The sequence below is a fragment of the Stigmatopora argus genome, chromosome 12, assembly GCF_051989625.1.
Source record: "Stigmatopora argus isolate UIUO_Sarg chromosome 12, RoL_Sarg_1.0, whole genome shotgun sequence".
NCBI lineage: Eukaryota > Metazoa > Chordata > Actinopteri > Syngnathiformes > Syngnathidae > Stigmatopora > Stigmatopora argus.
Window position 1 is genome coordinate 13,441,222 of NC_135398.1, and position 27,642 is coordinate 13,468,863.

Sequence of the window (27,642 nt, forward strand, 5' to 3'; positions counted from 1 at the left end):
TACAATGCCTTCATTTTACACCAGATGTCCCTACTGAGCTACAAAGATGTTATAATCTTTTGTTCTTCATTTGCTCAAATATTGGGATATCATCATTCATTCATCAAATTTGTCTATTAATTACATTACATTTATGTATTTAAGTTTGCTCAACAGATACCAGCCAATAATGGCAACACATTTTAAAACTGTTTGGGTTCACCTCCCATTTTGTTAACCGGTAGTTTTATGCCCCTTTGTACATCATACACAGAATATATAGAACATAGATGGTTGATATTCCCCACTACTACAAACGCAATCCTTAATTTCAAAAAAAAATGCAAACTGTATTTTTTCAAACCAACATTCTGGTCATCAAGCTTTTAATATGCGGTAATGGATCTTGTGTTGGGCCAATTTATCATTTTTCTTTCATCCATTTTGTGCCTGCCTTTCGCCTGAAACTATCTGAGGTTAACAAGCAACCTTCATGAATATAAGTACTATATTTGTGCATGGATATGTTGTTTAGGCTCATCTTAAGCAGTAACAGTTCAGCTACAAACACGTGCTAAAGTAAAAATAATACCTAAACCAGAGAAACTTGATACTGTGAAACGTTTACCATGTATATGAAATCAACAAAAAAAAAAAAAACGTGAAAATTTTGGAGTAATGACTGCACATCAATGCAGCACGGACTTTATTCTCAAACACACTTTTAGAATCTAAAAATAAGAAAATCTTCATGGTTGTTGCCCAGAGTCCTTTCATCTGCCAAAAAACACATAACATACAAAAAAGATACAGGGTGAGCAAGAGAGATAGTTTCTCTCATTATTAACACTAAAACATAACTTGATTCAAAACATTTAAACACAGCCAACAAAGCAATAGTATAGGTTCATAAATAGCCTCTGTGCACAGAGTAGATGACAAATGAGACCATGCAAGCTCTCTCTCTCTCTCTCTCTCTCTCTCTCTCTCTCTCTCTCTCTCTCTCTCTCTCTCTCTCTCTCTCTCGAGCCCCCCCCCCCTCTCTCTCTCTCTCTCTCTCTCTCTCTCTCTCTCTCTCTCTCTCTCTCTCTCCCTCTCTCTCTCTGTCTCTCTCTTTCTCTCTCTCCCTCTCTTATTCACTCACTCATTTTGGATGCAAGTCTATTTTAAAAACAGACAGCCAAATATACAGAGGAGGAGCTGTCATCATATAAACCTTAGAATTCACCAAATAATTATTTGACATTTCATCATATAAAGGACTAAATTACACTGGATTTGTGCCCACCAGATGTAAAGTACCATCAATGTGGGCTTGTGTGTGCTGTACTCTTTTCACTTTGGCTGCAGCAGTATACTATGGAGGTAAAGAAAACTAATTAACTGGATTCAAAAGGGACAGCTTGAACAATTACATTACAGTATTTTACATGTGCTCTTCAGAGCTTTTTAGAACTGGAAGTCCAGCCCCACTATGCAAAAAGACAAACAATAGCAGGTAGAAAGATTTTTTTTCTCCCAAGGCCTGATGGGATTTTAGCAATTTCACAAAGGAGTTTTAGGGGCTGCACTGAAAAGAATATAACATTCAAATGCTAATATGAAAAATGAACCAGGAAAGAAAAGAAACAAACATCATGATAATTAGGTTGGAATATTACAGAAGCAATGGAGGAATGGACATTGTTGTTACATAATTGTCTTGGTTTTGGGGGGGTTTGTTGAAGCAACAATCAGAAGCTTACACATATTTACAAACAAATATGGACTGAACTGTTTATTTATGTTTGGCCAATCTCACGAGAAAAGATGGCGGCTCATTTAACAACATTAATATCCGCTTGGAAATTCTGACATTCAATCTAATTACCAATCTAGTACGCTGTAATATAACATTTTAAGACGTTGTCAGAACTTAATTCATGATGTAATTTTATTTTTTATTTGGGGGGGGGTCCGGACATATTTATGTAAGACCCTAGTACTCCTTAAAAGTGCTTGGGTCAAATAGTCTGTTTGTCAGGCTCCTATAACACATTAGACACTGTACATTAAACTTCACTTTTCCAAGCAAAGAATGTAAAAATATGTCCTTTATGGAACATATCTTTTCAGTTCAAATCAATATACACATGAGTTTGAGATATAATTCAATCAATGCTAACCTATTCATGTGCAGGAGCAGGAAGTCTTCCTGGTATTACCTGTCTTCTTGACCATCACAAGGACACAGTAAAGTGGCGTTATATGCATGCCCCATTTAGTTGCTCATATTTGCTGTCAGCCATTTAACTTTCTGAAAAACAAATATTAGTCAGGTGGTTTGACTGTCTTTTGGGGATTCTGATGCAAGTCAACTTGAGGTTCCGGATGAGTTTCCACATTATGGCAGAAGCAGGTTGTGAACAATGTTTGGTATCATTCCACCCACATATTATTAACTCAGGTACAAGGATTTATCTCGCTGAGGACCTCTGGAGGACAGAAGACCAAAAACAAAACAAAAAAACCAATTAGTGAAGTAACCATATGTTAAATTTCTCAAGAGCAACTACAGCAAATTTTCAGGAAAGTAACTGCCAAAAGATGCATTAAAGCCAAACTAAAAGTTGTTTTTCTTGCTCTTAACTCTAAATTGATGCAATCAAAGTCATCATCGTGAATCTAAAAAAATACCGTATTTTCTCGTATATAAGCTGTATTTGTAACAAAAAAAATGATGACTTAATCAAGGGTACGGCTTATATGCGCACAAGACCTACAACGTTGCTATACTTTTTTTCAACAGTAGATGTCGGCAAATTAACATTTACTATTTATTGGTTATTTTCTGTTTTGCAGTAAGAAAACAACCATTACTGGATAAATTACTAACTTTCTTATGATTTTTATTTATTTATACAGTATCTCAGAAATACCATGTGCGATGATTTTTCTTAAGATTTACCTTCAAAGTTACCATTTGTACTCCCTATTAAAACCATGAATATGGAGGTAAAAATTGTGAACCAGGGGGCGGCTTATACGCGAGAAATAGTAAAATTCAACGATTTTAAGGCAATTTTAAGAGTGCGGCTTATATGCGAGAAAATACGGTAAGTTAAAAGACCATGCCTACATGCAAACTCCACACAGGAGGACCGACCTGGGTGGGATCGACTCCAGGACCCCCTGTGGTACCAAGACGCTAACCACTCAGCTGCCGGGCCGCCACCCAATATAATAATAATAAAAAAACGATGTTTCACGACTTTGACGTAATATTTTTAGGGTTCCTCCCATGGAGGTGCCATGTTAGGAACCCATGTTACCGAAGGCAACAGTATCAGTTTTTTTAACCTGATAGCTTCACATGAGGCATCAAGAAGGAAAATATATCTTCTTGTTGAACAGTGATGACATTTTTCATCACTTGTTGACGCATAGCTTGGAGATGTATGGATGACTGTCACATTACGGATGCATCACATATACATACAGTTGTGGTCAAAGGTTTACATACACTTGTGAAGAACATAATGTCATGGCTCTTTTGAGTTTCCAGTTATTTCTACAACATTGATTTTTCTCTGATAGAGTGATTGGAACAGATACTTCTTTGTCCCAAAAAACATTCATGAAGTTTGGTTCTTTTATGACTTTATTATGGGTTAACAGAAAAAGTGATCAAATCTGCTGGGTCAAAAATATCCATACAGCAACACAAATTAGCAATTTTGGTGACTTAGAAAGTTGTGTCAGTGAAATGAGCTTCATAGCATGCCCTCTTAACTTCTTGTGAGTGATTATGAGTGACTACAACTGGTGACTTCTCTGAGGCCATTTAAATAGGGCTCATTGGATGCAAACGCCCACAAATGCTACAATGGGAAAGTCAAAGGAGCTCAGCATGGATCTGAAAAAGCGAATCCTTGACTTGAACAAGTCAGGAAAGTCACTTGGAGCCGTTTCAAAGCAGCTGCAGGTCCCAAGAGCAACAGTGCAAACAATTGTTTGCAAGTATAAAGTGCATGGCACTGTTTTGTCACTGCCATGATCAGGAAGAAAACGCAAGCTATCACCTGCTGCTGAGATGCCTGATATAAGTGAAAATGGCCAAGGGACATGTTACCAAATATTGGCCCTGCTGTATGTATATTTTTGACCCAGCAGATTTGATCACTTTTTTCTGTTCACCCATAATAAAGTCATAAAAGAACCAAACTTCATGAATGTTTTTGTGTGTGACAAAGACGTATCTGTTCTAGTCACTCTATCAGAGAAAAATCTGAGTTGTAGAAATAACTGGAAACTCAAGAGAGCCATGACATTACGTTCTTCATAAGTGTATGTAAACTTTTGACCACAACTGTACATATCCGGTTTTCATACACAAATGAAAGGGTCCCACGAAACACGAAGAAACCAGAAAAAGCACTCTTGCTTAGTCTTGTGAGACTCGCTTGAACACTGACCCGTTGCCATGGTAATCACCGTTCCAGTCGAGAGACTGGTGATGGTTGGGCATGTGTCGACTCAGCTGGTGGTAGTCTACTGATGATGACATTACTGCTCCGCTATTCATCAGACCTCCTCCAATTGGCTGATACTCAGGTTGGAGGGAGTAGGCCTGAAATCAAATCAAATAAAGGAAGGCTGTGAAGATACGTTCAGAGAAATGTCAGCGAGTGTAACGAGTTAAATGTTGGACGTCGAGACTCCTGTTCCAAAGGCTGTGCTAGAGTTGACTGAGTGCGTGCATAATGGAAGTTGGTAGATTTGTAGGCGGAGAATAGCAGCTATCAAGTTGATCAATTACACAGTTTTGAGTGTCTTGCTCACTGCAGGATGAGGAGATAAGAGAGGGAAAGGGAGGTGAACGGGAGCTCATGCCTCAAATGGGAAGATACTTGAAGAGTAAAATCAGCCAATGCAGTGAAGTGTGTGTGTGTGTGTGTGTGTCTGCATGTGCGCGTGGAGATAGAGAAAGGAAACTGAAAGGGAAGTTAATCGGAGTGTTGTGTGTGAAAGAGAAGGACAGCAGGTGGTTGGGCTCTCCCCCTCTTCTTCTCTACCTCACCTATTCATCCTTTGTTGAGCAAATTCTTCTCCTTCACTCCTTCACAAAGACCCCATCTGCCTCTTTTGTAACTGTCTCCCCCCCACACACACACAATTCCCCTCACTCCCCACTCAGAGGAAAATAAAAAGTTTAAAGTCCTGTAACATTGTTCTCTTCCTCTTTTTGGGAGGCAATTTATGTATACTTAAAAACTAATTCAGATAGGAAAGGGAAGCTAAAACAGGAACTACAAAAGGAGGATTATAATACATTAAATCATATATCGATAAAAATAAGGACAAAATCTGTCTTATCTTTTATGGCGCCAATACACTTGGCTTAAAGCGCTCATTGAATTCATCTATACTTTAAACACGGCTCATCCTTGTTAGAGTCTCCGGGGTGCTGGAGCCTGTACCAGCTGATTTTGAGTGAATGGGGGAATACTACACACTAAATTGAACTACCCTCTCAACAGTCGTAGGGCACACACAGAGGCAGACAACCATTCGCACTCCTAATGAACCACGACTGAGGGGGAACCGATCATTTAAAGGGCAACATATGCCTTGACTTGGCATTTCTCAATAAATGGACATAAAGTATGTGTATACTGTATATATTCATTCATTTTCCAGTCTGCTTATCCTTACGGGGGACACGGTGGTGCTATGGGCTTGAACAATTAATAAATGTTGCAACATTAGAGGACAATTTTCATCAAAAACATGGTCTGAATTAAGGTCAACTGAATTCTGTGGAATTCCATTCTAGGTTGAAGACCACATGTATGTATATGAATGGAGGTACTGTTAATTTTTCCATTTTGGTGTGCCATCCAATTTCCAGTGTGTGTCTGTGTGTTTAACATTCTCTTTCAATTCACCTTTAGAAGACTGTTTATAGAGACAGGCTGTCATGATCTATTTTTGTAAAGACTGTTTTGCGTTTGATTTTTATTGTGTGTTTGTGGTTCATTCTTTGTCTACTAATTAGGTTTGCATGGACACCTGTTCCATTGTGTTAGCCAATCATCTTCCTCCTATTTGCATCATGTCCATGTTTTTCCTCATTTTTGGGCCAGTTTTCTTATATTCTAATGTCTTGTTGCTTTAGGAGGCGGCCCGGTAGTTGGGTGGTTAGCGTGTTGGAATGACAGTTCTGGGGACGTGGGTTCGAGCATAGTGGGTCCTCACTGTGTGGAGTTTACATGATCTCCCCGGGCTTGCGTGACTTTTCTCTAGGTACTACGGTTTCCTCCCACATCCCAAAAGCATGCATGGTAGGCTGGTTGAACACTCTAAATAAGAGGTCTCCAAACCGGTCCTGGAGGGCCGCTGTGGGTGCAGGTTTTTGTTCCAACCGATCCAACACAAACAGTTTAACCAATGAGGTTTCTGCTGAAAAAAGAAGCACCTGACTGCAATCCACTGATTGCACTTCTAAGATACCAGATTGGTGGAAAGGTTTCCTCTTACCGGTTGGAACGAAAACCTGCACCCACTGCGGCCCTTTCTGGAATAGTTTGGGGACCACTGCTCTAAATTGTATCATACCTGTCAACCTCTGCCGATAACTGCCCTTATAAATGATTATGATTCCCCTTACAAACCCCCCAAAAACCTTACAAACACCGTACGAGAAATTGTAAATTGTAAATCGTACGAGTACGGTGTTTGTAAGGTTTTTGGGGGGTTTGTAAGGGGAATCATAATCATTTATAAGGGCAGTTATCGGCAGAGGTTGACAGGTATGTTGTATGAGTGTGAGCATGAATGGTTTTCTGTTTCCTTGTAACCTGCAATTGGCCACCAATTAAGAGGGTCCCCCACCTAGTGCCCGAAGAAAGCTGGGATAGGCTCCAGACACAGATTGTCATTGCATGAATTTTGCGGGTGTGAACAGGTACTGACCTGTGTGATGGCAGGGGAGTGTGTCATTCCCAGGGAGTGACTGCCGAGCTGCTGGTGTGGACTGTGCATTGCCCCCAGGTGAGCCTGGCTATGGAGCGGGGGGCTGACCTGATGAGGCGGCGTGGAGGCTTGCACCACACCCCCAATGGACAGCGCTCCTTGGTGAGGCAAACTGGACCGTGGCACAGTTCCTCTGGAGGACAGGGCGTGAAGCTGGGGATGGATCTGCGTGTGAGGCGGGTGCAAGTGAGGGTGACCGAGGCCGGGGCTCGAGGGATGGTGGGTGAGGTTCGACGGGTGAGGGTATGGCATGTAAATGCCCGGATGCTGGTGGGGAGGGAGCGGGTGGTTAAGTGAGCTCGACGAAGGGTGCTGGCCCGCGTAGACAGGTGGCTTGGATGTGAACATTGAGGCGGGGGAGGACGAGGAAGACGATGAAGAAGACTGGGGCGGCTTCATCTCAGATGGATCGTTGTAACTCTGCGGAACGAAAGAGACAATCAGTACAGTGTCATGTCCTGCAGGCATGGCAATGTGTGCGTGTGTGTGAGCTATACCTGAGAGACCAGACTGGCCCTGTAGGCAGCCAACTGTTTCAGATACTCCTTCTTTGCTGTCTCAGTCTTCTTCTTATACACCTTCAGGCACAGAGAGAACATTTCATTTTGACAGCACTTTACCACTGCTCACACCCAAAACATTTCATGCATACTGAACTAATAATAATAAGCACACCGTATAAGATAATGTGCAGTAGCAGGATTAATACTACCTGTGTCTAAGCATACTCTTGGAAAGGATCCTGAAACTGTCAAAATTGGTCTTTGTGCTGTTTAATACAAGGCCCCAGGTGGTCAGTTTTTTTTTATTACAGATGCAATGTCACAAACTAATTCATAAAGAAGCGGTTAAGATTGTTTTGTCTCACACTAGACTCTGGAAAGACATTTAAGAACTGTGTGGTGGACGTGCAAACCACACTAGAGACAGAAAACTATTCGCACTCACAGTCATACCACCGAGTCGGTCGGAATCGATCTCACTCTGCCTGCATCAAAGTCTTGCGAAAGAACCACAGCACCATTGCGCGCAGAAATGTAAATCAAGAAATACTGTACATCGGTTATTTCATGGGAAAATACATCATACTGCCCATTAGGAGAGCTGAATTTGTGTGTTTTAAATGAGTAAAATGTCGAAGAGTTGTTGCTTTTCTAATACTCTATCTTACCCCAACCTCGAAAGAGTTGCGGGGGTTGCTGGAGCCTAATCCACCTGACCTCGGGCGAAAGGGAGACTAAAGTAATCAATTATCACGGTTAATGTAGACCATGGCCACGATAAACGAAAAACCGCGAAGTAGGATCACCCCAATTTACTTCAGTGCTGAGTCCTAGTAGCAAGCGGAGGACAGGGAGGTGCCTTCCACTTCCGAGTTTCAGCGTGGATATTCACGTTTTTATGAACTTACAAAAAAAGATTTAATTAACAAAAAAAACATCCCCCCAGAAAAAAAAACGCGCTGTAGTGAAGCCGTGATAGTTGAAGCCGCGAAATTCGAGGGATTACGGTACACCCTAGCACGCCAAAATATAACTAAATAATAAACTCTATTATATATATATATATATATATACATATATATAACCTTCTGCACTGAACTAATTGGAAATCAAGTAAAAGATTCTATTACCAATATTAGAAATGTTAGGCACAAAGCTCATCAGCAATGCATTTTGCCTTACGAGTAAACCCAGTAAAAGCTGTTTTTTTTTTTCTGTTGTCACTTTCAGTGGCTAACATGGTTTTACATTTGTCTGACCAAACCTTGAAATCGATTTTAGGTTAGTCAGGTTTTTGAGAACGTATTGGCTCTAGATATTTGAAAACAACAATGCAAAAGAGAAAACCAGATTTTGATGACATTCTTAATTAATATCAATCATAATACCTGCTTCTGTTCCTCTCCAAGGCCATCCCACATGGAGGCCACAATCTTTGAGACCTCCCCAAAGGTGGCGTTGGGGTTCTGGGCCTTTATATTTGCTTGTGTGTCTCTGAAGAATAGGGCGTAGGCAGAGACTGGCTTCACGGGCTCATTGGGGTCCTTTCGCTTCTTCTTCTTTGGTGTCTTAGGTTTCTTGGAGATGTCAAATGCTGCTGGCCGTTTCTCAGCTCCATTGCCCTGTTAATATGTGAGGATGATATCAACAAATTACGACATATTTGATATACAGTAAAATGGTATGACTAGGTTCCAGCTAAATGTTTTTGTTTGACACATACTGTAAAATGTTTACTTTTGATTTACTTTATATCATATTTTCATAGAACACCTGTAATGCTGCACCATCTATTCAATTGCAATACAGTGGTACCTCGACATACGAGCACCCCGACATACGAGCAATTCGAGATACGAGTAAAATTTCGAGCAAATAATTATCTCGAGATACGAGACAAATTTCGATATACGAGCAGACAGCGGACGCGAGATGCTGCTCATAAGAACATCATGGGCACTGTCTCTCTCCCCGCAACTCCCTCGTGTAATGTCTCTGGTCGCAACTCCCTCTTTGTAATGTCTCTGCGAGCACTGGGCGGAGCGCTGCATTTAAAAAAAAAAAAATCCCCGTTAGTCATTGCGAGGCAATCGCTAATACGAGAGTTATATATGCCACTTCTCGGTGGCAAGTGGTCGTGCGTTATCCTATTGTGAGGACATTTTGGGAATATTTTGAAGGGAATACAAAAGCTAACATGTAGGTTGCATGTGAAAGTCAGTGTGGAGGCGGGGGAAAAAGAGCCAACCCGGGAGAAGAAAGGTATCAAAATTTCAAACAAAATTAGAATTAAGTTTAGTGTTAGGTTCGATTAAACTTATTTTTGAATGTGTCTGCATCGTAATCCAAGTTCATTTAAATTTGTTTATGTTACGTTACGAGGGCTTTGCCGTGCAACATTTAATACAAATTACCCAGAGGAAAAAAAAGCTGGTCAACATTATTCCACAGAAAAGTGATTGTTTCATTTCCGCAGAATATCAGCAATAACACATCATTTTCAGTATGAGTGTATGACTCACGCAAAAAGCAGGAGGCTGTTGTACATTTGCTTCACGTGCGAGCCAAATGAATGCATTATCTCATGCTTGCATGTGCAGGGGTGTCATACTCGCGGTTCGCGGGCCACATTCATTTCAACTAGATCTCATGTGGGCCGGAGCAGTTTATTTTGGGCCATTAAAAGGTAACTTAATAACCGCCATTGATGGCACTAGAACTCCAATCCGTTTTGACTTAGAATGCTCGTTCATTTGCCCCTTTGAGTCAAAATGGATAGGTATAGCATCGCCAATGGCACTGAAAGATGAGCATCTACAGCCAGTTGAAATGAATTGGACATCTAACGTTGTCAATGGAAGGCAGTGAGTTAATCTTTGCGTCACTTCCTTATCTTTTTGGTGTACTTACAGGTGTTTTCCTGTAAATTTTGAAACATTTCTTATTGATTTCTTATCAATTTCCATGCTGCTTCCTGTGTGAAGGCTGTTTTTGCCCATTTACAGGTTACTTCTTGTTGGTTTTGGGGCATTTTAAGGTTCCTTGTTAAGTCATTGGCTGCCAATGACAGCGTAGTTTTGACTGCAGGGGGCGAAAGAACGAATATACAGTAATACCTCAACATACGAGTGCCCCAACATACAAGGAATTTGAGATACAAGTAAATTTCCGACCAAATATTTACCTTGAGATATGAGACAAATTTTGAGGTACAAGCATTTGAGACGGCCAGTTGGCCAGGCCACTACTAATGATTTCGCCGCACTGTCTCTCTCGTGCAAAGATGTCTACGAGCACTGGGCGGAGCGTTGCATTTTTCCCGTTATTTTTTTGCATTAGTCAGTGCAGAATTAAGGGAAACACAATGGACCCAAAGCAAGCTGGTGCAATGAAGGGTAGTGCGAAGAAAAGGCGTATGATGACAATCGATATTAAGCATAATCGAAAAACATGAGCAGTGTACGGGTGACTGAGCTAGCTCATCAACGCGTGTGGAGAAGCAGGAAGTTGGCCCCGAAAGCCACGGTGGAATACATGAACATCTTTGCCTTGGTTATTGCACAAAAAGGTTTAAATTTAGTGTGTGTATCGGAATCTAAGTTCATTTAAGTTAAATTTAAAGTTTATGTTACATTACGAGCGCATCCATCAAGTGACTCTCTCTCTCCCCTATCCACGAACTTCCCGTTGTATAAAATAATGCCTCATTTTATTACTAAACATCACAACCACTAGCTATGGCGCCAGTTCTGGCTCACGGGTTGTATGGTTAAAACCACTGGTTTAGAGTATCTGATAATGTGTGTTCTTTTACCCTGAATCCATCATCATTGTCGTCCTCGTGTGCTGAGCTAGACGGAGATGGTGTTGCGGATTTACTTCCAGGAGGAGAAGGGGAATTGTGGGTAACAGAGTTCCCGCTGAGTCCCAGCTGCGATTGGTTAATAGTCGACAACTGGGTGCCTTGAGTCATGCCTGATGGGTTTTTGGGTCCGAGTGCCGCTTCCATTGGTTGTTGGCTGCTGGTAAACCGAGAGTCAGAGTTCACCATCTGCTGCATCTGTGTGAAAACAAGGCACACGATTGGTTAATAGTGAGAAATTTGAAGTTTCCAGGATTAGCATTAAACCAGAAAACTTCAATACTCTCCTCATACTGTCAAGAGTTTGCTTTTATTTCCAACTAATGACAGCAGTATTTTGTGATTCATTAACGTTAAAAAGGTTCAAAACTGTAGATCAAGAGAATTGGTTTTATTACTCTACGTGGTCATGTTACTTGCAAGAAAGATTGAATTTAGTGCAATCATAATTATATGAACTTTAATCACATATCCCAGCCCTACCTGCTTCACTGTTTGAGTAACAGACTAATGTGCTGATGTCATACCCCTTAACAAAGAAACAGGAAGTCAGACAAGACATAAATGACATTATAACGATTATATGACAAATATGTGTAGTACTATGTTCCACTTTCATTGATGGTGTTGTTAGAAACCCTAGAACAGAGACAAAGCGAATATTGAAATCTGTGAAAAAGATGAAAAACTCAATTGGAAGTTTCCTTAGTGCCAGATATCCAGTTTAGACAGCCCAATGGAAAAATATAGTACACAGTTACAGTACACAAGTTTGGACACTTATTGATACAAAAAAAGTGTGTGTGATTGTAACTACATGAGCTCTTCCAAACCATTCTTGTGCCAAGGACAGATTTTGGTTGTTTCACTTAGACACACTTTAAAAGATCAGCAAATAGACATGTTCTGTCTCCAACATTCAAGTAAATGATGTCTTTTAGAAGAGGTTATTATTTTGAAAATGTATCATCAGAATGTTTGCGTGTTGAGTAATTGTGTTCAAATTGAATATGCAATCTGGTAAGTCATCTTCCCAGGTTGCTTGACTACAGCCTCGCAAGCAAATGTTGAAGTTGACAGACCAAGAATATGAAACAAAAAAGCCAAAACAATAACCTACAAATATAGTCATATACTGTATTTTAACAAACTGCATTTATGGGTATACGGTACAATTTGTTTCAAATGACTGAAAATAAGGACTTTGAACTGCTATTGAAGCCACATCAAATGCAGCTCATCCTGACCCCTCATACAGAAACTCATGACAGCTGATGTAACCATGGCAACAGGCAAAGCAAGTGAGAAAATAAGCTGTATCTAAAGTCATTAATTTCATCAGTTAATGGTCATACCAAGTACATCAATTTAGGTTTAATACCCTTCAGAGAAGTAGCTATAATTACTCTCCATGCAAGGTATCCAAATTCTTTATAATGCTATTTACATGGGTTAATACACTTTTACTGCCCCATGGACAGTAATGTTTTATTGTGCACAAGTGTGTAGTATTGTCTTTCAAAACAACTGATGCCCCAGAGATAATGAATCTAATAATAAATCTTGACAACAAAGGAATAAATCTTGACAACAAAGGAATAAAATGTCAATATGTCTGAACTCATTTATACAAAAAAGAACATTTTCAATGCAGCCATTTTGATTATATGTTAAAAGAAAATGTGTTAAGAAAAGGTAATAAGGAAATAAATCAGACCAAATTGAATAACTTAATGATGCTGAATCTAAGATCTTTATTTGCCGCTCTGGTTAAATAACGGTGTCATAACTCTTTGTGTTTTGAGTTCTTCATAGCATTTCATTTTCTGCCAATTTCAAGTGAAAGCAAAAGTTCAGGCAAGCTTGACACACATGTAGGACACATGTTTAAAATTGTGACATCTTTTACTTCTAAATGACCAGTTAAAATAAAATTATTTTAGCTGTTGTGTTCTAGGCTTTAAATGGTTAACTTGTATATGTTGTCAGGGACGAGAGGCAAACGCTTCTTTTTATGGCCAAGCAGGCCACAGGCTGGTTTCTGCCACTTCCTGCCACTCTGGTGAATTCCAGTACTGCACATTATACCCAGATCATCTTAGAAACGAGAGGCATAGCTACTAATTCAGCCAAAGTAGCCCCCTAGATGGCAGCTATTAGCCACCTTTGCGACTGATGTCACATATATTCAGTTGGACCTTTGTTGGTTTATATAGTACAGGGGTTCTCAATACGTCGATCGGGAGCTACCAGTCGATCGCTAAGGTACAATTGGTAAATCGCATGACAGTAAGATTTGATCCAAGGATTGGATTTGTAGTAAAATTTTATATGGGACTTGAGCTGGGACACAGCGCCATCGCGAGTCCAAGCATGATTATTACTGGCCTACACTATTTTGGATTCTGCTGGCATCAGGTGTATCATCAGCATACATAACTGTTTAGCTTTGTCGGGGGCGGGTAAAAAAAAGGGTAGCTCGCGCAAAGTTGGCTCCTTGAAAAGGAGATCTTTGAGCAAAAAAGTTAGAGCACTCCTGATATGGTATGTTCACACTTAAATGTTCACTCGTTGTAAGCATCAATTTACATAAGCTGTACCCCGCTTGGAAGCACGTTATCAGAACTTCATTACTGGCTCCACCTCTAAATACAGATGTGGTATTTGATAGAACGACAACGGCGTTAGATTTCTGCCACAATTCCATAAGCTTAATGTTAGACAAAGATAGGTGAGTTGCTTCCCCTTGCGAGTTTCAGCGTGGATTTTCACATGAACTTAAAAATAATAATAAAAATATGAAAAATGTCCCCAGAAAAAAATCTGCGATGTAGTGAAGCCGCGAAATTTGAACCGTGAAATGGCGAGGGATTACTGTACTGTAAGTATAAAGTGTTCAAAGGATACGCTTGTGATACACACTTTGTGTTACAAACCACTATCCTCAACAAATCAGGAGTAGGGATGGAGGGTAAATTCTGATTGAGTGCTTACTCATGTCAGTCACAGCACATAAATCATGATACAGTCGTATCTTTGCTTACGAATGTCTCTGCTTATGAAATAATCAGGTTAGGAAAAGTCTCTATAAGAAAATTTTGTTCCAAGATACGAAAGAAATTCAAGTTACAAAACACAAAATCTCCCAAAAATTAAACATCCCCTGAAATGTGAATACACTTTCTGTATCCTGTATTTTATTTTGAAATTGGCATGAAAGAGTAGCTCTCCCATTAGTTATCTCCCAACACCGTGATGGCCTACCATTGCCTGTCAACCAATAATCCGCTGACCTCCTATTGCCTCGGAGTGAGCTCCACGATGCTTTTTGTGTGCCTTCAACCGTCGTTCGTAGTAACGGAGTTCTAACACTGTGTTTTGTGAGTTTTTCCAACTCTGATGCGTCAAAGTACCGTCAACCTTCTTCCGATTTTCATGTCATCACTTTGCACCAGAGCTCTGCTGACAGTTATTGTATGTGTGTGTGAATGTGTGGTAATTCGGCAAGTGCTTTGCTGTTCAACATAAAATTATCTCTCAATCAGTACAAATATGCCTTTAAAAGCGCAACTGGAATCTCAATATGAACAGCCTTACCTTCGTTCTCTTTAAAAGACACAGTCAAACCAATGGACTTGAATCTCCATCTATACTGTTCCATCCAACCTGATTAAGGTGAGCCAGGCATAGTTGCTAGGCAACCATAAATCATGGACAGGCAGTAAATGTATAGCAATATGGGAATATAAAAGTGAAGAATGAGGGAAATACAGAAAGGAGAGGAGAAACCAATAAGAACAATTTTCTCATTTAAAAGGTACCACAGATTAACGGGACTGAAACCAAATAAAAAAAAGAATGATGAGAAAATGTTGCATTATAAGATAATTAAAGATTAGGGTGAGATTATTTCATTAAAAAAAGGTGCGAGATAGCAATTTGGTAGATAGTGTCTTTACAAATGTAGTAGACTTACACTATAGAAGTGTGAAATGGAACTAAACAACAAATTGAGAAATCATTTTAAGGGAAATGCTACAACGTATATTTATATATATTTTGTGAAAGGGGGTTTATAAAACAGTGGGGACCATCATATATGGATTACTGAATAGACAAAAGTATGTGGAAGTCGAGAAAGGCTGCAGTAAAACAAATGTTGAGGTTTTTTGAATTAAGTAGTGAGTAGAGTTGGCCACTTGTCACATTAGTACTAAAATTAGTGTAAAATATGTTTTTATTAGCTGTAAATGATCAATTCTACAAATTATCTAGGGAATTATATCTAGGGCGGCCCAGCGGCTGATTGGTTAGGGCGTCGGCTTCACAGTGGTGGACCTGGGTTCAAATCCAGGTCGGTCCACCTGTGTGGATTTAGCATGTTCACCCCGGTCCTGCGTGGGTTTTCTACGGGTACTCTGGTTTACTCCCACATTCAAAAGACATGCATGGTAGCCTGATTGGACACTCTAAATTGCCCCTAGGTATGAGTGTGAGCGTGAATGGTTGTTTGTCTCCTTTTGCCCTGTGATTGGCTGGCCACCAATTCAGGGTGTCAACCGCCTCTAGCCCGAAGTGACCCTAGTGAGGATAAAGCAGTTCAGAAATGAGATGAAATTCTTGTGCCATTTAATGGGGCAATTTAGTGTTCAATCAGCCTACCACGCATGTCTTTGGAATGTGGGAGGAAACCGGAGTACCCGGAGAAAACCCACGCAGGACCGGTGTCCCCCGTGAGATGAGAATTCTATCTAGTGTAGAATCTATTTAGTGATGGAAATAATTCTATCTAGTGTAGAAATGTAGTGTAAAATCTAGTGAACAGTGAAGTGAATTTTATAATCTACTGATGGTATATTGCTCACATTCCATTCCATATGTAGATTCTAGCAGTCTTCATAGTTTAATGAGTACTCTAGGGTTTGATCCAAATAATATATGGAGGTATAATTAATCACAAACAAATGTGCATGGTGGAAGTTTTAAAAAATTCATTCGTCCCATGCTTTTTTCAGAAAAAGTTGTTTCATTTTTCTTTAGTTGTGAATTACTTTGTGTCACTCACCACGGACAAAGTACTGGTCATTGCTGAGCCGTCAGGGCTGAATGTACCCCCTTCTTGGTTCAGCATAGGGGGGCCATCTTGACTGGCAGGCATTCCGGCCAGATTCATGCCCTGCAGCTGGTAGGGGTGATGTGAAGTTGTGCTTGTGTTGCTATCCAAAGGGGGATAGGGTCCAGTGGTAGAATCATGGGGCAGATGAGGTGGCAGCATGTGGTCTGGCAGTGTGGGGGGAGTGATGGGGGGAATGTTGAAGTCTTCATCACCCAAACTGCCCATTTGGTAAGACTAAAGACAAGAAATTGAGCAAAAATAAATGAATGTAAAAAAATGGCAGTGTAAAAGAAACAAAAACAAATTCAATATACAAAACATTTCCTACATACACAGCCTTCATAAAATAATTAGTAGTATTATACAGCTGTACAGCATTTGGCAGTGATACTGTGACAAACACCTGAATTGCAATAACAAGCACTAAACAATATTTGGATTTCTAGAATTCAGGAAAATACATTGTGCTGAATTTTTACCAACATATTCAGTGTGATTGTCTTTTGACTAAAAATAAAGCATAGAGTGAAACTAATAAACTATATCATTTTTACAGTTATGAAATTTATTCAATGAAACCTGAGGGAGAGGGGATGCAATGGCTTGTTTATTAACCATTGTATAAACATTTATCAGCTGGGGAACAGATCAGGACCTTTCAGTAATAGAAATTCCTAACCATGCCAGAACTATTTTTGTCAACAATCTGGCTTTTGCCACCTGATGGTTAGAGGTTCATACGCCTGACTTCGGTGCGGGCAGGCGCGGCCTCGATTCCCGCTGGTGGCGGTATGATTGTGTGTGTCGTTTGTCTTTCTGTGTGCCCTATGGTTGACTGGCGACCAGTCTAGGGTGTTGTCTGCCTTTCGCCCGGGGTCAGCTGTGTTAGGTTCCGGCAAACCTCCGCAATTCTTACGAGGATGTGCGGTACGGAAGATGAATAAATGAATCTGACTTTAATCTTGCGCTTGATTCCAAACCCATCTGTCTCTTGTTATTTACTGAATTCCATTGGCAACTTTCCACATAAAAGAAAATAACATACATAAATCTATTTCTTTTTCCTCTTAAAGGAACAAGAAGTGGTCATTTACAACACATCTTTATAGATAGAACTGTTCGTTGCAGTTGCACTTTTTCAGTTAATACTTCTGAGTACTTATCACTAATTAAGTTGCCATCTTTAAATAAAAGACTTTTGAGCAAAAAAATAATAATAAAAATGTAGTCGGTGTACAAACTACTGCTGGACGATCTGAAAATATGCAGTACTCTACAAAGCCAAAACAATCGTCGATTATGTCTCGTCATAAAGTCCTTACACTACACTCAACTCTACCCTGATGATACTTCTTAAATTAGTAATGCAGAAAACCCACTAGTTGTGCTTATACCAGAAAACCATGATAAATCATACAACACAAACATTAATTAATTCATTTTCTGAACCGCTTTATGCTCACTAGGGTCGGAGGGGGTGCTGGAGCCTATCCCACCTGACTCCGGATCAGAGGCGGGGGACAAGCAGACGGACAACCATTCGTACTCACACCCATACCTAGGGGCAATTTAGAGTGTCCAATCAGCCTACTATGCATGACTTTGGAATGTGGGAGGAAACCAGAGTACCCGTAGAAAACCCACACAGGGAATTAATTACAAAAGTGAACTTCTATTACACTGGGAAAGAATCAGCCCCAAACAAAGACACATAGTTAATCGTTAAAAAAGCTTTTTGCACTTTTAATAACCTTTTCATCAAATAAAAAAAATATACTAAATTGTTGCATGGTGATATAGGCAATGGTCCACATTGTGATACATTACTCTTTTCCATATGGGCTAGCTAGCACTGTTCCAAAGCCATTTGACAATTGCTTGTCTCTAAAACGAAAATACTTTACTAAGTTTTGACATGCTGAAAGAGAACTAACTATATACTGTGTGTTCAGTTATTTCGAGAGCTATGACATGGGTGAAATGGAGTTAGAGAATTGTGTAAGAGAAGACTGAGAGACATTGGGGTTAAAGGAAAGAGGCAGCATTCGAGCAACCCTCTCATACTAATCTGACAGAGGAGATCCTTTATAGAGACTGACAGCTTTTCTGCATGGCTAGCCACACCAGTTTCTCCCTCACGTACTACTTTGCTCTTCATCACTCACCATCCTTTTCCTTCCACCCCTCGTTGGCTTTCTTGCTCTTCTAATCTCATCCATGATTTCTCTTTCATCATTCTCATGCTTATGCCAAACCAAATGCAATGTTGACTTCTGAGTTGCATGACTTGGAAATTGCCCGTTGAATGATGGATATGTTTACTGTGTAGTAAATGGTCAAGGTGGTAAAATGAGAATCTCATTTTACAATAAAAGCGAAAACAAAACAGCCCCCACCCCAAATTATACAATGTATGATGGCAAACTACATATAGGTCCCCGCTAAACTTCATTGCAAGGGAATTGAACTGAATGATGTTTGTATGATTTTGAATTCTACCAAAAGCACCATCATGACATTGATTCAAGTGCAATAGCATAGTGAGATTATTGAGAAAAAATAAAACCAAGGTTTTATTCTGCGAAAACGTATTTAATTCATTCATTCACTTTCCAAACCGCTTAGCCTCACAAGGGTTTGCTGGGGTTGATATAGTCTATACCAGCCACCTATGGGCACAAGGCAGGGGAGACCCTGAATCGGTGGCCAGCCAATCGCATGGCACAAGGAGACGGACAACCAACCCCTCACACTCACACTCATACTTATTTTAGAAGACAAGTGATTGGTTAAAATGTCGGCACTGGATCGGTTGGAACAAAGACCAGGACCCACTGCGGCCCTCGGCGGAATCGGTTTGACACGTAATTTAGAGTGCTCAACCATCCTAACATGCATGTTTTTGGAATGTGGGAGGAAACCAGAGTACTCGGAGAAAACTCACACAAGCACGGGGAGAACTTGCAAAGTCCACAAAGGGAGTTCAGAACCCACCAGGGATTGAATCCTCGATCCCAGAACTGAGGCCAACGCGCTAAAAACTCATGGGCCACCAGGCCGCCCAATGTATTTAATATACTATTTACATGTTACTGTAGGGCAGCCCGTAGCGCGAGTGGTTAGCGCGTCGGCCTCACAGGTCTGGGGTCCTGGGTTCAAATCCAGGTCGGTCCACCCGTGTGGAGTTTGCATGTTCTCCCCGGTCCTGCGTGGGTTTTCTCCCAGTACTCCAGTTTCCTCCCACATTCCAAAGACATGCATGGTAGGCTGATTGGACACTCTAAATTGCCCCTAGGTATGAGTGTGAGTGAGAATAGTTGTTTGTCTCCTTGTGCCCTGTGATTGGCTGGCCACCAATTCAGGGTGTCCCCTGACTCTGGCCCGAAGTCAGCTGGGATAGACTCCTGAATTGGTGGCCAGCCAATAGAAGGGCACAAGGAGACAAATAACCATTCAAGTCCACACTAATACCCAGGGGCAATTTAGAGTGTCCAATCAGCCTACCATGCATGTCTTTGGAATGTGGAAGGAAACCAGAGTACCAGGAGAAAACCCACGCAGGCCCGGGGAGAACATGCAAACTCCAAACAGGTGGACCGACCTGGATTTGAACTCAGGTCTCCCACTCTGAGGCCGACGGGCTAACCACTCAGCCGCCGGGCCGCTCTCCAAGTATTTCAATAGATGACATTAGAAGAATAGACATTAAAGAAACATATTTTTTGGAAATACTTTTTGGAAAAACAAGCTCAGTGGTATAGCCTAGATTTTCTCAGTTTAAAAGTTGTTACTGTTTTGATTAATCTGCTGACAACAGATGTCCTGCCCACCACAAATCGCTAAAGTGGCAAAATTTCTCCTCAACAAGGGATGTGGTTTTGAGTTTCTATATATGAGTTTCATTCAGAACCATAAGATGGTTTAGCTTTTTTCTCTCCTAATCATAGTGGGATCAATTCCCACTCGGTGGTGGAATGATTGTGATTGTGAATGGTTGTCTATTTGTATAACTGGTTTAGACTAATGTTACTTCAATCTATGTTTGTTCATGGTTTATGATAAAAAATTTAAAAATGCAAATACTCCAGTGCAACTTTTTTTCCCATTCTTCGTGTATTGTTTAGCTGGTGCGACTTATACTCTAGTGCAGGGGTAGGGAACCTATGGCTCGGGAGCCACATGTGTTTGATGGATGCATCTGGCTCTTTGCTAACCTGTGAGCTAAAATATGGAAATTGCTGGTGACAGAACTGAGATATTACATCTAGAACTGCTTTAATCTTTTTTTTTTGCAGTATACTCTTCTGGAATGCATCCTCTCATTGATGAGCAACAGCATAAGAATCTGTTAAAAAATAATCATTTTTGTCCACTTTAAAAGTGGTGAAATTACCCAAAAAAATGAAAAGGCACTTGTTTACATGTATGTATTTTGAGTTTTAAATTCGTAGTATGGCTCACAAGGAATAACATTGGAAAATATGAATTGTTTGTGGCTCTCTTCGTCAAAAAGGTTCCCGACCCCTGCTCTAGTGTAACCTATAGTCCGAAAAATATGGTAAATCAAAAATATTAATGCATTTATACTTATCCAACCAAAACACAAAAATAAACATTGTTTGAGAAAAATGTTGTTTATTAGCTCAGACTACTTATTGCTTCACAAAATAAGTCGTTAGAATCTATGTAAGTGGATGTTTCAATGACACCCTACCAACTGTAAACTCTTTTTTTTTGTAAACAGAGTAATGTTTTTGAAACTTGTCAGTTCAGTCACTCATCAGTTCAACCAGCTTGACAAGTTTGCCCTTTTCTCTTCTCATTCTTCTTTCTCTTTTCCATGTCATTTCTGGGCTTGAAAGCCCTGTGATGTGGGTCGGGTCCTTACAAACCAACAAATCCAGCTGTGATGTACTTTTAAAAACTATTGGAGCTCAGAAAGCTGCATAAATTACCCACACGCTTTTTGTCTGTCTGTCCGTCCAGTTTGTTCGATCACTTCTTCATGTTCTGCATAAATTACTGCCCCTTGTCTCTCTCCTCTTCCATTCATGCTGACACAAAAGCCTGTTCTGGGAGCTCCTAGAAAGACTAATGTAGTCAGGATTAAGTCCTTTTGCTTATGTTGTGTCCCCATTATTTCCACATTTCCCACAGCTCCATGTTTTCAGTACCAGAATGCATTTACTAATGCTGCATTTCAACAGTTTTGACCATCTGCACATATCTGTCGAGCGAGGGCTCATGGAGTTGTAGATCTGATCACGTGAAATGTTGATGTTTTAAAAGAATCTAATAAAATGTGTCCATCTGGTTTTGTGTGTCTCATGCTCGAGGGAATATACTTTATTTTAAACTGATGGTAAAGGCTGATTAGCCTCAGGGTGGATCTCAAAGTATTCTTTGAAGCTCAACAAAATTGTTTGTGCACTGAAATGCTGTGTGTTTGATGAAAGCCTGATTGACGTTTCTTTCATTTTACTGTCAACAGCATTCTCTGCCTTCAAATAATATGTTTGAGGGTAAACTACGGGCTACAAACAAGAAACTCAAGAGAGCTCACATGAGGAAATAAAAGGAAATAAGACAGGAGGTTTGATTTCATGCAAGCAGGATGCAAGAACTAACTAAGGATGGGCAAAATAACTATGCCATTAAATTGAGTTGAATTATTAAAATACTATTCGAAAAAATAGTATGCATTAGTTGTTTTTGAAGTAACATGCAATATTGATTGCCCTTAAGGTTATAATACAAATACTTCTAGAAGTGTGTTTTATGCAAGCCTGGTGTAGGAAGCAGGATTAACAAATTTCAAAGAGAATGTTTTCCATTCCTTGATTATTACTCTTCACTGTGATGAAAATAAAAGGAGTGTTCATCCACCCCACAAGTTAAGAAAATTAGGTTTCTGCAGGATAGCAATAGCATTGTAGCTATATTGAAAGACATAGACCATAGGTGTCAAAGTGGTGGCCCGGGGACCAAATCTGGCCTGCCGCATCATTTTGTGTGGCCCGGGAAAATCAATCAATAGTGCCGACTTTCTGTTTTGGATTGGATAACTTTATTGGATTGGATAAGATATGTTTTAGGATCAAATTAAAATGAAGATTATAGATGTATATTATATTTCCTGATTTTCCCCCTTTTAAATCAAAATATCATTTTTATAATCTCTTTTTCTGTGTTTTTAGTTCAAAAATCATTTTGTAATATCTAAAAAATATTTTCTGTTTTCCACTTTAATATTGAAAATAATTAAATAAAAAAATTGTTTCCTTTTGAAATGAAAAACAAATGATTAAAAGAAATTTTCCCTTACTAAGAAAAAAAAATCAAATAAACATCGTTTTTAATGTTGCTTTTAATCCAGTTCTTTTAATCCATTTATTAAAAAAAATCTAAATATTATATCTAAAATGGTCCGGCCCACATGAAATCGAGTGGTCGTTAATCCGGCCCGCGAACCAACTAGAGTCTGACACCCTTGACATAGACATAGACAAAAGAAAGACAACAATTTAACAAAAAAAGCAAAATACAGTAAACTAATTGCTGTTGTCAAACTGCTAAGCTGTTGCCTTCTAAAAAAGGCATGGTTGGAAGGGTTTTTGTTCAGTGTTGTGTTAATGGTACGGAAATTTAAATGCACATCTCTAATCTCTAAAATACAACATTGCCAAGAAGCAGCATGTGCGTTATCTTCCTGCACCTGCCACATTCCCTAATTTTAAATCTTTTTTTGACAGTAGAATGCATGAAAAGGCTCATAATTGCATCATTTTCAGTGGGTATAAGTAAAGATTAAACCCCAAACTATTTAACCAATCAAAAATAGGCATTTTAAAGAGTAAGATCTATTTATTGATTGCACAAAATAGATTCATAATATTGTAAAAATGGATGCGAAGTTGTCATTGTTGGTGAAAGTATGACCATTGGGCTTATTGGGCCAATGAATTTGATCTTTTTTAATGTTAATGTGTGATTTATATATTTTACCAACTGTGTAAATTATATTTGTGAGAACTTATGTCAAATACATTAAATTGCACAGCCTGCATTGTGAGCCTACCCTGCATCACCGTACCACTTATCCGAACAAGGGTGACAGGGGCGCTGAAGCCTATCCCAGCCAACCACGGTCAGTAGGCAGGAGACACCCTGCATTGGTTGCAGGCTAATCGCAGGGCAATCACAGGGCACAAGGAGATCAACAAACATACACGCTCACACTCATACCACAATTTAAAGTGTTCAATCATGTTTTGGGGATGATGGAGAAGACTGAAGAACCCAGAGAAAACCAACGCAGGCACATGGAGAACATACAGAATCAACACAGGAAGGTTCACCAATTTCGTCACACGCAGTTTCTGGGTGTGATGACAAGTAGCCTTTTTTGTTGTTGATAATGACGACAGGGCCTATGTCCGATTATGATTATTATTATTATTATTATTGGAACTCACCGGGGATTGAACCCTCCATCTCAGAACTGCGAAGTGGAGATTCAAACCACTGAGTACAGTTGTACCTTGAGATACGAGCTTAATTCGTTCCGGGACTGAGCTAGTATGTCGATTTACTCGTAACTCAAATGAACGTTTCCAATAGAAATGAACTAAACAACAAATTAATTCGTTCCAACTCTCTGAAAAAACACCCAAAACAGGATATTGGATTGGAAAAACATTTTTATTTGTTCTAATTCGCAATCTATTAACAAAGTAACAAATAACTAGTGGTTTAATAGTAGTTAAATGTGTTTAATATTATTAAAATTAGATGGATTTCGCGGAGGGGAGAGAGACGGACAGAGAGAGGGGGGACTTTTTGCACGGCAACGCGCTTGTAACATAATATAATTTTTTTTAAATGAACTTGGATTACGATGCAGACACACTCAAAAACAAGTTTAATCTAACTTTACACTAAACTTAATTCTAGTTTTGTTTACAATTTTGATACCTTTCTTCTCCCGGGTTGGCTCTATTTGCCCCGCCTCCACCCTGACTTTCAGATGCAACCAATCGAGGGTTGTTTGCTTTTGTATTCCCTTCAAAATATTCCGAAAATGATGCATACAAATGTCCTCACAATAGGATAACGCACGACCACTTGCCAACGAGAAGTAGTATATACCCCATTTGCACTGACTAACGTGAAAAAAACAATGAGAAAATGCAACGCAGAGACATTACATGAGGTTGTTGCGACCAGAGAAATATTACACGAGGGAGTTGGGGGGAGAGAGACAGTGCCCATGATGTTCGGAATGAGCAGCCTCTCGCATCCGATGTCTGTTCGTATATCAAAATTAGTCTCGTATCTCAAGATAAATATTTGCCCGAGATTTTACTCGTATCTCAAAATGTCGAGGTACCACTGTATATACAATGTGTAATTCAATTTTTTAATATTGCACTTTGAAAACGTATGCTTTTTGTGTTGTAAGCTGAAAGGAATCTACCTCCACAATAAAGTCTCACCCTCTTGCTACTGCGACAGTGAATTTCCCCGAGTACTGGATGAATAAAGTTATCTAATCTCATATGCACGTATGTGCGCGTGTGCGTAATTACCCAAGGCAGCCGATGTGTGTCGGCCATGTGTGTGTCCCTCCTCCAGTGATGTGAGGAAGGGTTGGAAGGTGTCACCTTGCTGAGGGGCTGAGGGGGCTGCGGCACACGAAACTGTGGGAGTCACAGAAACAAACAAAAGGTTCAGATGGGCCGAGCAGCCAGAAGAAGGTCACAGGTCAAATAAAAATGCCAAGAAGAATAGCAAGGAGAAAGTGAAGTGGTGAAAGAAAGTGGGATGCTCACCATGCACTCATTCCCACCAACACGCAGGCTCAGAATTCTATTCTTAGTTTGTTTTGCAACATGGATTAATTCAGTCACAAGCTGAGTGTATATGAATGATGACTAAATCTCATGTAACTCTACTTTTAGAACAAATATCATATGAAGCATTGCACATTGCACAAAGGTTTATACCGTTATTTATTGTGTATTGATGAGCCTATCAAATTCACCGTGACCGGACGTTTGGTCCCCGGACGTTTGGTCGACCGGATGTTTGGTACAACGGACGTTTGGTAGAACGGACGTTTGGTCGCCGGGTTCGCTCGGTGTCAAATTATGACAGAGAGTTTACTGTTGATATTTTGATATTAGATATTTAGATATTAAACTCAACTCTCTCTGTCTCATGATTATAATTTTGAGAGCTGGTTTCAACAGTAACAACCCGGCGACCAAACGTCCGTTCTACCAAACGTCCGTTCTACCAAACGTCCGTTCTACCAAACGTCCGTTCTACCAAACGTCCGTTCTACCAAACGTCCGTTCTACCAAACGTCCGTTCTACCAAACGTCCGTTCTACCAAACGTCCTGTCCACCAAACGTCCGGGGACCAAACGTCCGAGTACCCAAATTCACACATTGAAAATCAACAAAACCAATTTAAATTAGTAGATTAGTTTTTGAAACATAGCAATAATGCTCTTTTATGGTTTTCTCCCCGTGAAATGTATTCAACGGCCTGGTCACATATACACTTACAGTACATATTACAGCAGCTTTAGTCAGTAATAACGTTTTTGAGAGGTGAAGTGTAACTTGAAACAAGTTTCTTGCACGGAGCTAAAGGAATCTTTGCTCATTTATTATTGGCAAATGTCTCCAGTTTGTTGGCATTGGTGGGCTTGTGCTGCAACTGCCTTCTTCGAGTCGTACAAGATTTTTTTTATGGGATTGGGCAATTGAGATGGCTCCACTAGAATTTTCACCACTTTTTCATTAACCAAGCTTTGGTAGATCTGTAAGTATGCTTGGATTAATTGTCCAGTCAGAAGGTAAAACATAACCTAAGCTTCAGGTTTGGTAGCTCATTGAATTTCTGCTGCATTTCAAATACTGTAAATTCTCTGTGCCTGGAAAAGCAAACTGTTCAAAGCATGAGTGACACCCTACCATGCTTCACAGTAGGCACAGTGTTCTTTTCTTTATAGATCCAGTTCTGACTCCCCCTAACATCGTTAATCCGTAGGCCCAAATAGTTTCAGTTTTGTTTCATCACTTCAGAAAACAGTATTTCCATTTTGTAGTTAGAACACATGTTTTTCGGCATGTTGGAGTCAACTCTTCTTATTGTTTGGTGTCAACAGGGTGGTGCATCTAGGAGCTTTGCCATGGAGACCTTTATTTCATACTGGGTGTCTTGTTGTCTGGGTCGAAACCTAAATACCTCCCTCTGAGAAGTCCTCTAGCAGTCATTCAGGCATTTTTCTCCCGCTTTTCTCACATGTACCGGAGAGCCTTTGCTGACAAGTTTCTTTTTGCCATGCCAAGGTAGTTTTTTCTCCTGTGCCTTCAGTTGTGAGTTTGTGAATTATATTTATATCTTGACAATTTGAGATTTTTGCTACTTTTATTTGAATCCATATCCTTGCTCATGAAGATGAACTGCTTCCTCTCTTAACTTCTTTGCCCATCCCATCGACTTCACCGTGTCACACCATTAACGAACTATCTAGAAAGAACTGACTTTCACAGATCTTTTAAATCTGGCTAAATCTTGCTCCTCACAGTTCTGCTAGAAATTATCAGTGATTTTTAACACCTGATTGATACCTCTGTTCTAAAAACACGGCGGGAGTGGTTAGCGTGTCGGCCTCACACCTCTGGGGTCCTGGGTTCAAATCCAGGTCACGTCCACCTGTGTGGAGTTTGTATGATCTCCCCGGGCATGCGTGGGTTTCCTCCAGGTACTCCGGTTTCCTCCCACATTCCAAAAATACCCATACCAGGTAAGCATATAGGTTGTTAAGGAATGTTTGACGAAGCCACAATACCAATTGCTTTATATTCTTGTGAGTATTTAGTATTTAAGTACTAAAAGAAAAAATATCTTGTATGTTTATTCAAAAAACTTGGGATTGGTACAATATTGGCATTGGCCAACACTACACAGCTGGGTAACTGAATCGTCATCGTCCCCCAAAAATGTTATTGATACAACACTAATCCAAATACAGGAACAAAATTGCACACCTGGTTGTTTGAATCATAGTCAAGTCCCGTTTCTTGCATATTCAGAAACATGGTGTCTCCTTCCAACTGTTGAGACAAAAAAGTAAGCGGAATAATGTCAAATA

At 40.0% G+C, this 27,642-nt stretch overlaps 1 protein-coding gene across 3 annotated transcripts in view; it reads right to left on the minus strand.

Moving 5' to 3' along the window:
- Positions 1–1,898: 1,898 nt before the first annotated feature.
- Positions 1,899–27,642, minus strand: part of tox (thymocyte selection-associated high mobility group box) — a 44,317-nt gene continuing 18,573 nt past the window's right edge. For all 3 annotated transcript variants that reach the window (XM_077616255.1, XM_077616254.1, XM_077616256.1), the window contains exons 3-11: positions 27,539–27,604; positions 25,063–25,173; positions 16,424–16,708; positions 11,311–11,556; positions 8,885–9,118; positions 7,491–7,571; positions 6,934–7,413; positions 4,434–4,588; positions 1,899–2,453 (exon numbers count right to left, since the gene is read on the minus strand). In XM_077616255.1, the coding sequence (XP_077472381.1) occupies positions 2,417–2,453; positions 4,434–4,588; positions 6,934–7,413; positions 7,491–7,571; positions 8,885–9,118; positions 11,311–11,556; positions 16,424–16,708; positions 25,063–25,173; positions 27,539–27,604 (1,695 nt within the window). In that variant the 3' untranslated portion in view covers positions 1,899–2,416. The remainder of the gene's footprint in view (positions 2,454–4,433; positions 4,589–6,933; positions 7,414–7,490; positions 7,572–8,884; positions 9,119–11,310; positions 11,557–16,423; positions 16,709–25,062; positions 25,174–27,538; positions 27,605–27,642) is intronic.